Source organism: Protopterus annectens, chromosome 4.part1 (assembly GCF_019279795.1).
Source record: "Protopterus annectens isolate FY-2018-M chromosome 4.part1, PAN1.0, whole genome shotgun sequence".
In the NCBI taxonomy this organism is placed as follows: Eukaryota; Metazoa; Chordata; order Ceratodontiformes; family Protopteridae; genus Protopterus; species Protopterus annectens.
In genome coordinates, this window is record NC_056734.1 from 650,427,085 (window position 1) to 650,441,286 (window position 14,202).

The 14,202-nt window shown below is 36.8% G+C and overlaps 1 protein-coding gene across 1 annotated transcript in view; it reads right to left on the reverse strand.

Annotated features, from left to right (window-relative positions):
- Window positions 1–8,444: 8,444 nt before the first annotated feature.
- Window positions 8,445–14,202, reverse strand: part of LOC122801266 (vomeronasal type-2 receptor 26-like) — a 108,239-nt gene continuing 102,481 nt past the window's right edge. The window contains exon 4 of the mRNA XM_044070816.1: window positions 8,445–9,397. Coding sequence (XP_043926751.1) covers window positions 8,445–9,397 — 953 coding nt within the window. The remainder of the gene's footprint in view (window positions 9,398–14,202) is intronic.

Genomic DNA, 14,202 nt, shown 5'->3' on the forward strand with positions numbered 1-14,202 from the left:
CCCACAAACCCCCCTTCAGTGACACCAAAAATGACATGATCGTACAAACATTTTGGCGACATGGTGTCTTTCTGCTTGGGAGAGGGCATGGGGATACATCTGGAAGAATATAAATTTGGCAGCAAATAGTGAATAACATGAATGCTGCTTGAGGAACACAGCAGGGCATATGATCTGGAGTCAGAGGGCCACTCACATGATGTCATCGGCCCAAAGGAGATCAGTTGCAGTGGCCCATGGACAGCTGGCTACCGGGAGGGGGTGCTACAGAGACACCACTGACACCAAATGATGAGTTATTCTCCACTGTCAAGGATCCAGAGAGCACAGTGGAAAGTGCACAATATCATGTCATTGATGTTGCTGCTGCTGTTTCAGGGAGGACAAGTATATCCCAGGAGGAGTTTTCAGGTAAGCTTACCTATGTCAATTTTTAAATATTTATTGTATAGTAAAATATTGAAATCAATACTTACATTGGTTTAATAAATTTTGTTTTGGGGGAGAACTAGTTATAGATTGATACAGTTAACACATTCTGCTTCATTACACATGGGCTTTTGGGTGGACATGTCATGCAAGTTTCAGTTAAATGTATTGTTAATGGATATATAAAGGCATAAAAATGTTCTCCCCTGTTATTATTATTGTGATGATGATGTTGTTATCTTTTGCTTAACTTCTTTCAGGACCATCCTCTCTAGTAAGTGTGGAGTCATCTGCACATGGTGAACCAACTATTTTTATTTCAGTATTGATAAGCTTTAAAATAAATATTCATGTATCCATATTTGTGAGGTGGGTGTCAGGACTGTGTGTGTATTGCTGCCCTGTCTGTGATAGTTGCACCACTGTTAGTTTGTTAGCATATATTGAACTGTAGTAGTGTAGCTGACCCTGACAGTGGAAGTGTAGGACTCTTACCACCTGTTGTCAGAATATCAGCATACTATGATGATGATGGTTGCCAAACAAAGGCACAGATGGGCAGTGCAGAAATTGAATGTGACACTGAGGTTGACATTCAGCAAATTCCTTTAATTCCATCAGACACAGCCAGCAGGCTTATGCAAGCTGATTCCAGCAACCACTCAGATACTGGACAGGTGGAGGGTGAGACACTTGATCAGGCCGGTGTGGTTACTGTGGCATCAGTGCCTGTTTACTCTGGCCATAGCCTAAGTGTGGGTGAAGTGCCATGTAGGAGGGTTGTTAGGGTTGCTCAGAGCAGACCCTGCTGTCCACCCTTCAACTGATCCTGGTGTGTCTTTCCATGCCACTCAATGTATGTTTATGGCCTTCATGGAAATGCAGGCACATTTCAATAGGGCCTCCAAGGAAATGCTTAGGGTTGTAGATGTAGCACAGGCTGACATGCATGACTGCCTCCACCATGCTGCTGATTCAATGGATCAGATGAACGATAAGTTGGAATGCCTGGTGTCTGTAGTGGAACATCTGCTGGGAGGGGGACAGCATCCACATGGGCATAGGTCAGCCACATCATCTGATGTTAGCCAACATGGCTATACCTGATCACACTGCCATAGTGGCACTACTTCCACTGCTCCATCAGTGGTTGCAGTGTCCACACACAGATGTGACAAGCCATGGGGTTGTGGTCCTGGGCGTACTCATGAGGAGAGCTCATCCAGCAGACATCAGTCATGTTCAGGCAGCAGCAGTGCATTTGACTGTGGGCATGGATGTGTCAGTACAGTTCCTGACAGAACCAGTTTTTTGGGTCAGGGATGATGATGGTGAACTGTCACCTCTACCATGCACAGCTCACATCTTTCCAACATACCAGGATGTAGAGCTAGCACAGTGCTTGGCTGTGTTCTTGCAGATACTCCACCAATTTCACCTGGAGTTCCCACACAGACACACACATTACAGTTAATGTGTCACTTGTGAGGCTTACAGCTCATTCTGTCTCAGTGGCCATTTGATACTTTATCCAAACGTATGCTTGTTTCTCTTACTTAGTCACATGCACTCATTATCTTTTGTATCAGCCTAGGACTCTTGCCCCCCCCCCCCCAACACAGAGCACCCTGTGTAAATTATGATAACTGTGCCATAAGCTTGTTTTCTCTCTTTTAGATTCAGGGATACATACATGTTTTGTTTGATGTCCAGAGGGCATAGCTGACTTAGTGCCTAGTGTATCTGTTTTCATGATGCTGTTTTGCAAATTGTACTGATTTCTTACAGGTTTTTGTAATGTGTACATCCCTTCCAAACTCTTAGACCAACAAAACTGGACAAAGCCATAAATAAAAGTGTGACAAAGGCCCTATAATGGGTGATTTTTTGAACAATTGTGGTCTTACAAACTTCGACAGTTGATGGAATAACAGGTTTTCCATTACTATTTTTATGTATGTTCTGAGGGATATGAAGTCTGAAATTGAAATATGTTGCATTATTTTCTAACTTCACTCTTTAATAATTTGCCTGAACAAACCTATGAGGCGAAACTGTGGACATTCTGTGAAAATCTGTAAATGTTAGACAAATGAATGTCTGAATCTTTGATAAATGAGACCTATTAGTTGATAGAGAACATAAGTCACTGCTAACACATCTTGATGTAATTGCTGTAAAAATCACCCACCTTAGACTTTCTTACATTAGCAATTAACAGTATGCAATGATATGCCATTCCTTTGTACTCATAGACAATTTTTTATTTTCTGTTACAGGTTCAACACTTACCTTTGAAATAAGAACAAGAATAATAAAATGCAGCCAGGCAGTAAGCCGTGAAAATAAAATCACCATTGTAAAAAACAATAACATTCACTGGGTCCACTGCAAAACAAAATATTGAGTATAGCTATTAAGTATAAACTTTATTTTGCAGCCATTTTACTTAAAAGCTTCATCAGCATCTGAATATAAAACAGTTCTAAAACCATTTAAATAGTTTAACAATCACATGATCTACTTAATTAAATCCTTTGATGCAGTTGGTTTAATAAGGGATTTAAACATACAGTTTCATTCAAGCCTGGGAAATGTGTACTCCAAGTCTTATAATCCACTTAAATTCTTCTAACTCAATCTTTTGTTTATGCCACCACCACGGATATTCTCATATACTCTAAATAAAATCATAAACTTAAAACTATGATTTATATTATTTAAAATATGTTTATAAAGTGCATTAAAATCTATTTTCCTGTTTAGTTTGGATAGATGACTAAATATATGGTCCTTGAATTTCATATTAGTTTTTCCAACATAAAATGCATTGCATAATTGGCAAGTAGCCACAAATATCACATTTCTGGTATCACAATTTCCATAGGTAAAACTATTATACAATTTTCCAGTGACAGGATGTATAAATTGATCACTCAAATTAATATTAATACAATGCACACATTTATTACAAGTATATGTACCCCTTCTATTTGTAGTAATATAGATATGGGTCTTAGGTTGTTCCATATAGCATAACTTATTTTTAATGTTGTTACATCTTTTATAACCAGAATTGGTCTATCTCTTATCCAATCTTTTAACTCAGGGATAGCAGTCATAGTTGGCCAATATTTTCTGATAATAGATTTAACAGCATTCATATTTCAATTATATGTGAGCATACATCTAAGATTTTTGCTAGATGTATATGTATGATTACAATTATAATCTCTATTTAGACTTTCAGAAAAAAACAAGGGTAGTATCTAGGGCTCATCCATTAATAATGTCATCTCCAATATCAGTTATTTTAGTTTTATTAGAACCTCGAGCTATAAAATCAATGGCTGTTTTATTAAGTTGAGATACCATACCCTACTCAGTCGTATTAAGTCTAGCCACTCTTTTCATCTGTTTCTTACCACATTATTAAAAATAAAGGGTGGATGCATACTTGTGCAATGCAAATATATAATTTCTTTTGAATGGCTTCCTAAATAATTGAGTAATAAAATAACTTGCTTGTGTTTTTTTATTAAGGTAATATCTAAAAAATCAATTTTACTTACAGAAACCTCTTTCTCAAACTTTAAAACTCGAGTGTTGTCATCTATATTTTTAAAGAATAAGTAAAAGTCATTTGTTGTTCCAGTCCAAATTAAAAGTAAGTCATCCATGAATCTGTGGTAGAAACCAATGTTATTAAAAAACATATTGTTAGAGCTTGACATAACATATTTCTTCTCCCATATAAACAGCGCTACATTTGCTACATAGCCACTCCTGTGTATATATCTATACATATCTATCTCTCTCTCTCTCTCTCTCTGTATATATATATATATATATATATATATATATATATATCCCTATATGCATATACAAACACACACGTGTGTGTGTGTGTGTGTGTGTGTGTGTGTGTGTGTGTGTGTGTGTGTGTGTGTGTGTGTGTAGAGCACATGACATTTGAATGTTTCAGAAAGAAAGGGACGTTTAAGGGCAAGGGTCCAATTTCTAGGTGATGGGAGTCAGTGGTTATACAAATAACACTAGGTGTAGGGGAAGGGAGTTTTTTTAAAGGTTTGTGTTGCAATGTTATTTGGGTACAGATGATATGAGGTTATGCTTCAGTCACTTTTAAAATGGCAGGCTTTTGTACTGCAAGCACATTATCCTGATCAGAAGACTATGTGTTTCTTGGTGAGAGCTTTTTGATTCTGTTTCCCACTGCAGGTTAATAGTCAGCTTCTGGACATTGCAAGGAAAAAAAACTTGGAATGTGATAAGGTATTCATACTACAGAAATTGTTGGTTTGGTGCATGAGATGACAAAAGTCCATTTTGCCTCCCTACAATGGTGCTGCCTTGATTTGAGAAGGCTCATGCTTTTGGATTCTCTAGCAAACAGCATCGATCCCTAGTGGCTGGAGTAGAAGAATACCTTTACTTCACCACAGAAGCTAATGTGGCACCAGTAACTAGAACTGTGTAAAAGAAAAGGGTTCCACAGTAATACATCTAATCTGAGATGTGACTAGCTCCCACTGCCTTTACAGGTAACTGTAGGATTTTTAAAGTTACCTTTAAGCACTTTGGAAACCTTGAGGTAGGATACACTTAGCAGCTTTTAGTTTAACATTCCAGCCCCACATTTGTTGCCTTTACCAAGCAGTGATCAGTTAGTCAAGTGATCAAAAGATGGGCAAGGATTAATGCTGCATGTATTAACTAGAGGCAGCCTTTTGCTAAGAATTTTTAGCCACTGTTAATAAATGCTTGCAAGCTAGTATACCTAACAATGCATCCAATGCAGCTTGGTAGCATAATCTCTTGTACTATATAATGGAGCCCTCAGCATTAAGGAAATGTGGTCTTTAGACCATTACCTGGGAGATGATATTCTGCCAACCCAGCATGGTTAACTGGAAATGTCAGCCAGGTGATCAATTCAAGTAAGACTAATAAACACAGTGTGTTCACTACCCATATCAGATGATAAAGTTTGAGGTAGCTTAATATGTCAAAGACAGAGTATGTTAGGGTAGGCAGTTCCATGGTTATGAAAAGAACTACCCTGCCTTTACTCCATCAAGCTCATTGATTTATTAGCTTGTAGGCTGTATGGAGAATGTGTGAGCCTTTTGATCAGGTCTTTGTTGAACCCTGAAGAAGAGACCTCTGGGTGCAACAATTCAAAGTATTACTCCGTGATGCATTGTAGCAAGTTAGTATTTATCCCACTAAGTTTACGGCCCATTTACTGAGAACAGAGAATCAGATTTTTCAAAGTGAAGTCTATCAGTAGAATTTATAAAGAAAACTTGGAGATGGGTCTCTAGGGCTTAATGGAGGTACATTTCATAAAAAGGGGACTGGAGGAAACAGTATGTAGCATATCGACAAACATGGGTAAGTGATTAGTGGGTCATAGTTAAAACATACTAGGAAAGACAGGAAGTACTGAACAATTATTCTAAACAAGATGAAGAGGATGAGAAGAACAATTACAGTGCTTTCATGGTTCATCATGATAACCATTGTTACTTCTTTTCATAGAGAAAATGGTTTGATCTTACATTTTCTGGCCCAGAAGAGGTGGTGCAACTAAATAACTACTCTACATGTTAAAGAGTTCAGACTAATCTGGTGAGGTTGCAGAGGCACGCAAGGAACCAGTTGTTAACCAGTAACACAGAAGCTTAAACAGGAGCATCTGAAACCTCAAGTGATGCACATGCATGTAGGTGGGAATACTCATAAATTACATTGCTGAAAGATATCAGGCTCAATTTATGCTGCGGTACAAATGTTATTTAAATTTCTTATTTTCTGGATAGTAAAGTGAGTAGATTTTTTCAAAAAACAGGAAAGCAGGTTCAAATGTATAACAATAAAGTCATTGTATGGAGGTTAAAGGGTTATACTGCACAAGGATTTATAGAGTAAGGACAACACATGAGGCTTGGCAGGGTTGGATGTGGTTCATTTGAATGAGGTGGAATTGGAACTGTTAAACATTAATCTCAGGTTGTTGCTTCAGCAGCTTTGGGACAGTTGGACTTAAAGAAGAGGTGTAAAGCTCCCAAGGGTTGTCAGTAACCAGGAGACAACAAAATGGAAAAGATGTACAGGTGGGAAAAGGTATGCTGTCTGATGGGTAGAGGAGTTCACAAATAGGATGCTGGTCTGAAAACAAGAACGCGATGAGTTTTAAAACTGCTGAAAAATATCTATCAAAGATGTTTTTGAGAAAATTTTGACTTTACTTGAAAATTATAGCATACTGAAAATGAGAGGGCATTATGTAAGATGGAGAACTCTCCTGGATTGACTGGATTTATAGAAAGGTGGATGCCTCTACTATATTTTGGGCTGCTGCCAGCCTGCTTGTTCAGTCTCACAGCCCCAGGGAAGTGTTGACTTTGATAAGAATTGCTATGATAGTGATGACTGATGCCATTGGGAAATCCTAGAATATAGACTGGTGATGGTTCAGGTGGGCTACATTTAGGAGCTCAGTTAACTGAAAATGTTAGTCAGGTGTATAACTCTATGATTCTCATAAGATTCTAAGAAACACAGTGTAGTAAACACCCTTATCCATTGAATAATGCTTGAGATATTATGAAGAAAAGTGTATCGAAATGTTGTTGGTGAGAATTTACATTTTCTGTAAAATATGCAAATAAGTTTTGATAATGAAGGTGCTGAAGTACATGTATTGGTACAGTATAAACAGCCAACGTATAGATGAGAAATCTGCTATTGTATGTAAATAAAAAGGTACCTTCCTACTTAAAAAATCACTCTGGTTGAGTCACAAATGATGTGTTTTTATTGGACAAGGTCTTGCAGAACAAATCCTTTAGGTGTAGATGAAGTGCCTTAACAACCATGCATCATTGACAAATAATGGGCAAGTAGTTTTATGTAACAGAGTCAAATGAGGATCCCCCTTCCATGGTTGCCAAGCCTAGGAAGAAGCTTGACTTGAACAAAGAATAAGGGCACATCATTGTGTTATTTAATCTGGGGCACAAGTTAGCTTGGCCTCTTTTCATTTGCTTTCCTTGAAATAAAATTTCCAACCCACCCTTTTTGGACTAAAGGATACTGAAGCAGGATGCAAATTATCAACATGGGACCTGTATCAGGTTCCTAACATCTGCTAAGTATACGTATTAAAGTTTTGTTTTGAGCATAACTTGAATTAATGCTGAAGAAGAAAATTGTAGCATACTGAAGGTAAGGGGGCACCCCTCCTGCAACTGATGTTTAGGAAGGATGAGCTGAGGATTTTGCTCTCTTAGCATGTGGCTTATGAAGAGTTGGATAGGAGATACTAGAGAGTGCAGATAGATGATGGAGCTGCAAAAAATTGGTAGAGTATCGGCTAGTGATGGCCTGAATAGGCTAAATTTAAGAAATGGTTAACTCTTGGTGTCAGTCGGGGGATGTTTGCAGTAAGATTCTAATAAACTCATTCTGACTTTAAACCTTAGCTGTATACAGTCTGAAGCACTAATAAGAATAGTTTCTAAATGTGTTAGTGAAAGTTTTTTCATGTCTAATATGTGAAAAAGGTTTGATGATCATTGTGCTGATGAGAAATCTTGTTGCAATAAATGCATGGATATATAACATTTATAAAAAGTCTGATACAAAGTCTGCAAGTCAATGTCCATACGGGTACCAATCTGCAGAATACATCACTCTGGTCCAGGGGCAAATAGTGTGAGTTTACAGGGAGCGTTCCTGCAGGACAAATTCTTTTTTTTTCCTGCTGTTTTAAAACTTGCTGATTTTATTGAAGGGACTGTTAGTGCCTAAATAAATCATTAATTAAAATACAATTTTACATATACATAATTTTAACAGTTTTTTGTTATATTTTTGCAGTAGTTTACTGCAGCATTTTATATTTATCTTGCAACCTCTTCAAAACATTTTGTGTTCCATGTAGTTTAACAGTAATAAATGTCTTTTAATAATTAAAGGATACAACATATTTAATCTTGTTGGTATAACTGTATGTTGTTATGAGAGTCTCTATATATTTTTGAAGAATTTATAACCCCAGTTAGGTGTACTTTTGTGTTTGATGTGGGTCTCAGCAGAATAATGCAACACTTTGGGAAAAACATGCAGATGATAATTCCAGCACCAGATGCTATGATGGCAAATATCTCCACAGCTACCATATATTTCCCCATTGTGCTAAGGTACGCTGGGATGAAAGACAGCCAAACATTAACAAATACAATCATGCTGAAACTGATGAATTTAGCTTCATTAAACCTGTCAGGTAAAACCCTTGCTAGAAAGGCTACAATAAAGCTAACACTTGCTAGAAGACCCATGTATCCAAGCATACAGTAGAACATAACCACAGAACCTTCCTGACACTCCACTATACTTTTTTCTTCTAGTTTCATGTTCATATATGAAAATGGAGGTGATGTTATCCACCATATCATGCATATGAGAGCTTGCAGCATGGTACCAACTAAAACTATGTAGTACGGAGTACTTTGTCCAAGATATTTCCTTAGGTTACTGTCAGGATCTGTGGCTTTAAAAGCAATAACCACAGTAATAGTTTTGGCAAGGATTCCAGAAATGCAGAAAGAAAATATTATTCCAAATCCAATCTGACGAAGCTGACAGGTAATTGTTTTGGGTCGACCGATGAATATCAAGGGACATAGGAAGCAAAGGAACAAGGAAATAAGTATAATATAACTGAGTTTGCTGTTGTTAGCTTTCACAATTGGAGTGCCTCTATATTTAATAAAAATGCACAAAACTGATGCAGTCATTAGAGAACAGAATGTTGTAGATGCACTCAAAGCTGAACCAAGAGTGTCTTCATAGGAAAGAAAATCCACATCTTTCTGAATGCAGGCATCCTTTCTGTAATTTGGCCACTGATCTTTTGGACATCTGAAGCAGTTACTTAAATCTAAAGGAAGAAAAATACCAAAACATAAACATCATAGCTACTACCCCAAAATGGAAAAAAAAAGTCTTAGAGCACCTCTTTGTTTCTCTGGTTTTAAATACCAGTGTTAGTGAAATGGCAACTCACTTTTAATGTTTTACTGTTAGACAGATGAAGAACAAATATTTCTAGGTTGCCCTCAGGTGCTGGAAAATTCAACTGATTGCTGGATAGATTGTTTCATTACATGTATTTGCTCATCTTAATTGTAGCAAGGTGTGTAGGCACACATTTTATGCTTTGCATTGTATTTCAAGATGATGGAATCTCCAAGAAAGAATATTATATAACATTTTCCCAGTCAAAATATCAAAGAATATATAGGATAAGCAGTAATAAGCAAATAAATAAATTGTTATATACCTTATCAGAGCATTTGAGCATTTCTGTTTTGCCTTTAATCATGTAATGTAATTTCTTAGCAGTTCCTTCATTTTGTTTAACAGGGTAGACTTTTTAACAATAAGTCCTGAGTTGTTTTAACAACATGGAGAAAGGCTATAACCATGTGTCCTAAAGTAACTTGGGTTTGGCATTTTAGCATACCTTTGTTATAAAATCAGAATGAAACCGATTTTACAATAAAATAATGTGCAGATAAATATTTGTTATTTGTGTAACTATGTTATGAACAGAGTATTTGTACTATTGAAATAATTACCCCATAACTTCCCATTAAAATGAATGGGAAATGAGACCTGGAAATCAGAGGTCATGCTATTCATTAACATCACTTTTCACTTCAACCATTGACTCATAGAAACATGACATGGCTAGCCAGTATAGGTCATACTATAGCAATAACCCACACCTGGGTGTGGGTAATGCTGGATTTACCCACAGTTGGTGTCGTTTGGTCACGAGGGCGAAGCCCGAGTGGCCAATCAAAGCCAACCGTGGGTAAATCCAGCATTACCCACACCCAGAAGTGGGTTATTGCTATTATACAATGACATTATTTAAGAAAAAAAAAATTACTTTTCTTAAATAATGGCATTGTATAATGCCTCCTTGCTGCCCTTCTGCAGCTGTCTGGTATTCTGCAGCAGTTCTGATGTACTGCACATACGTATGCCTACGCAGTACATCAGAACTGTGAGTAAAAGCAACGGAGAAAGCAAGATCTCCGTTGCTTTTTACAAACTGTTTTCGCTCTGTTAAATGGGTTTAACATAGCAAGACAGCTTTAAAAAAAGCAATGGAGAATCTCTGTTGCATTTTTTTAAAGCTGTCTTGGTATGTTAAACCCATTTAACATAGCGAGACAGTTTTGAAAAAAGCAACAGAGAAAGCAAGATCTCCGTTGCTTTTTACAAACTGTTTCGCTATGTTAAATGGGTTTAACACAGCGAGACAGCTTTAAAAAACGTAATGGAGAATCTCTGTTGCTTTTTTTAAAGCTGTCTCGGTATGTTAAACCCATTTAACATAGCGAGACAGTTTTGAAAAAAGCAACGGAGAAAGCAAGATCTCCGTTGTTTTTTTACAAACTGTCTCGTTACGTTAAAGTAGTTTAACATAGCGAGACAACTTTAAAAAAGCAACGGAGAATCTCCGTTGCTTTTTTTAAAGCTGTCTTGCTATGTTAAACTCATTTAACATAGCGAAACAGTGTGAAAAAAGAGTTATAGTAATGGAAAAAGTCCGGGCGACCGGACCTTTTTCCATTACTATAACTCTGATTTACAACGTGCACACTGACCAATCAGTGTGCACTTTTTTGAATATTAATGGGAGGAAGTTGTATAATATAGCAATAACCCACGCCTTTGTGTGGGCAATGCTGGATTTACCCATGGTTGGTGTGGTTTGGTCATGAGGGTGAAGCCCGAGTGGCCAAACAAAGCCAACTGTGGGTAAATCCAGCATTACCCACACCCAGACGTGGGTTATTGCTATTATACAATGACATTATTTAAGAAAAAAAAAAATTACTTTTCTTAAATAATGGTACGGTATAATGGCTTCTTGCTGCCCTTCCGCAGCTGTCTGGTATTCTGCGGCAGTTGTGATGTACTGCGTATGCGTATGCCTATGCAGTACATCAGAGCTGACATAGCAAGACAGCTTTAAAAATAAGCAACGGAGAATCTCCGTTGCTTTTTTAAAGCTGTCTCGCTGTGTTAAACCCATTTAACATAGCTATACAGTTTTGAAAAAAGCAACGGAAAAAGCAAGATCTCCATTGCTTTTTACAAACTGTCTTGCTATGTTAAAGGAGTTTAACATAGCGAGACAGCTTTAAAAAAGCAACAGAGAATCTCTGTTGCTTTTTTTAAAGCTGTCTCGCTATGTTACATAGCAAGACAGTGTGAAGCAACGGAGATCTTGTGTTCTCCGTTGCTGTTAAAAAAAGAGTTATAGTAATGGAAAAAGACCGGTAGCGTTGTCGCCTCACAGCAAGACTTGTCCCATTCGATTCTCAGCTAGAGCGTCTTCTGTGTGGAGGCATGCGTGAATGGGTGTGCCTTCTTTGAAGGTTGTGTGTCAGGGCTGGTAACTCGGCATGTAAAAATCCACTACCAAACATTAGTGGACCGGAGTTCCACTGTGGCGACCCCTAACTGGGATAAGCCGAAAGACACAACAACAACTTTCAAATACTGTTTTACACATGTAAAACAAAACCAAAGCACCTGAATGCAAGACAGAAGAGATCAATGTTTCTAGCATATTCTCAGTTTAATATTCACTATTTTCATCCTCAGAATTTATCATTTTTGATAAAGTCTGAGGGCAAAAGCAGATATTAAACTGAGGCTATGCTAGAAACATTGTTTTCTTCTGTCTTGCATTTATTCAGGTGCTTTAGTTTTGTTTTGTATTAGTGTTGATATATACCTGATTGGGCTTTGCTTCAGTTTTTTTTTGTTTTTTACTGTTTTACACATGATTATGTACATTTGTAAGAGAGGCAGAGAAGTTGATTAAATCATACAGAGGGCTTAACAAAAAACATAATGGCCTATCACATGCCTAAGCCCTGGAAAACATGGGCTTGCACAAAGGATGTTAGTGATAGTTACAAAAAAAATCTGATGTTCTGTGATGTGGCTGATGGCTTTCCCTTTCTGTTCACATACCTTTTACCTCAAGGAATGAATTGGCTATATATATATATATATATATATATATATATATATATATATATATATATATATATATATATACATATATATATATATATATATATAAACACACACATGCGCGCGCACACACACACACACACACACACACACACACACACACACAAACACACACACACACACACCACCTTGAGGAACAAATTGGGTCATGTGATGACTAGGAGGCATGGATACAATGGTCACTGAGGGGAATGGACTAGAAAATAAAACATATCATTGTACAGCTGTTCTATTACTTCTCCACCTAAAACCACAACCTAAGTAAAATTTATAAATACTAACCAGATTTGTTGTTCAAGATATGTTAAAGAAAATTGTTTCAGATATATGAGTCTGTATTAAAACTGTACACCACTAGCTTTATGTGACTACAAGATTGTGTCATGCTGCCTAGTTGTATTATACTCAGTTTCTAATAGGTATGAGCATATGACATCTGCTGTTGGTATTGGAGAGCAGACTATATCCATCATATGTCTTTATTATGTTGTCATTATATCTGAACAAATAGTCATATATATTTTGACAGGCAAAGCAACATTTCTGTACTACGTATAAAATGAAACCTAAATGCTGTATTCCGAAAAAAAAAATCAGTGCATTAAACATAATTCAGATATAAAATATAATGATATTTGTGGGTGTAGAATGTCATTCATAACTATTTTGTACACAAGATTCTTATTAGAATTCTCTGTATGTGTTTATTATAAACTGCCATAGGGGAACTTATCGTATGTACATGCAGAAAATGTAGTGTTTTAGACTTGCATATAACAGTTCAGCATTATACATTGCCCCCACTGTAGGAGCGAAGTTTGATTTCTGTTGAAATATGCAGAGTGAAAATAATTTCCAAAATATATGTGTACTATATGTTCATTACATAAAGAGTCACTGTTATAAATAATTCATCTGACAATGTGACATTTAAATGTGTAAGCACTAAGTTCTCATTATATCAGAAGGAACAATCATAAATATTTAACCAGCCCAATGCCACATTTCTGCTGTGGCACATAGGGTGAGGCCTAAATTCCATTTACTGACAAAATAAGTATGATGCCTTATAAATCAGGGCTGAGATGCAGTAGAATGGCATTCTTGAGTGAGTTTCATATCTATATATCATATAATGACTCTACATTTTATTAAGAATTGTCATTGAAAGAATGTAATGAGGCTTTCTACACAGGTAGCAAAAGTAGTATTTCATATGATTTGGTGGCACAGTCTGCTATTGTATGTAGTTTCCACTGGAGAGCTATTTGACCTCTGTTCAAATGTTAGGGTGAAAGTAACATTCAGAATATGTGTATATACTAAGTTTTGTATTAAATGACAGGTAAAAATACTAAATATTTCACCAGACAAGGCAGCATTTCTGTTATTGCATATATGGTGAGACCTAACTACATGTATTGAGAAAGGCAGTGTGTATCTTATGCAACTGAGGACTGAGATATGGTGAAATCCTTGGGAGATTCAACGATACTGTTCTCTTTAAACTGCATCTCTGCATCATAGTAGAATTACATGAGTTTTTTTTATTATGAACTATTACAGGGGAACTCACATCTAGGTCTGTTATACACATATGGCAAGTGCAGTGGTTCAGAG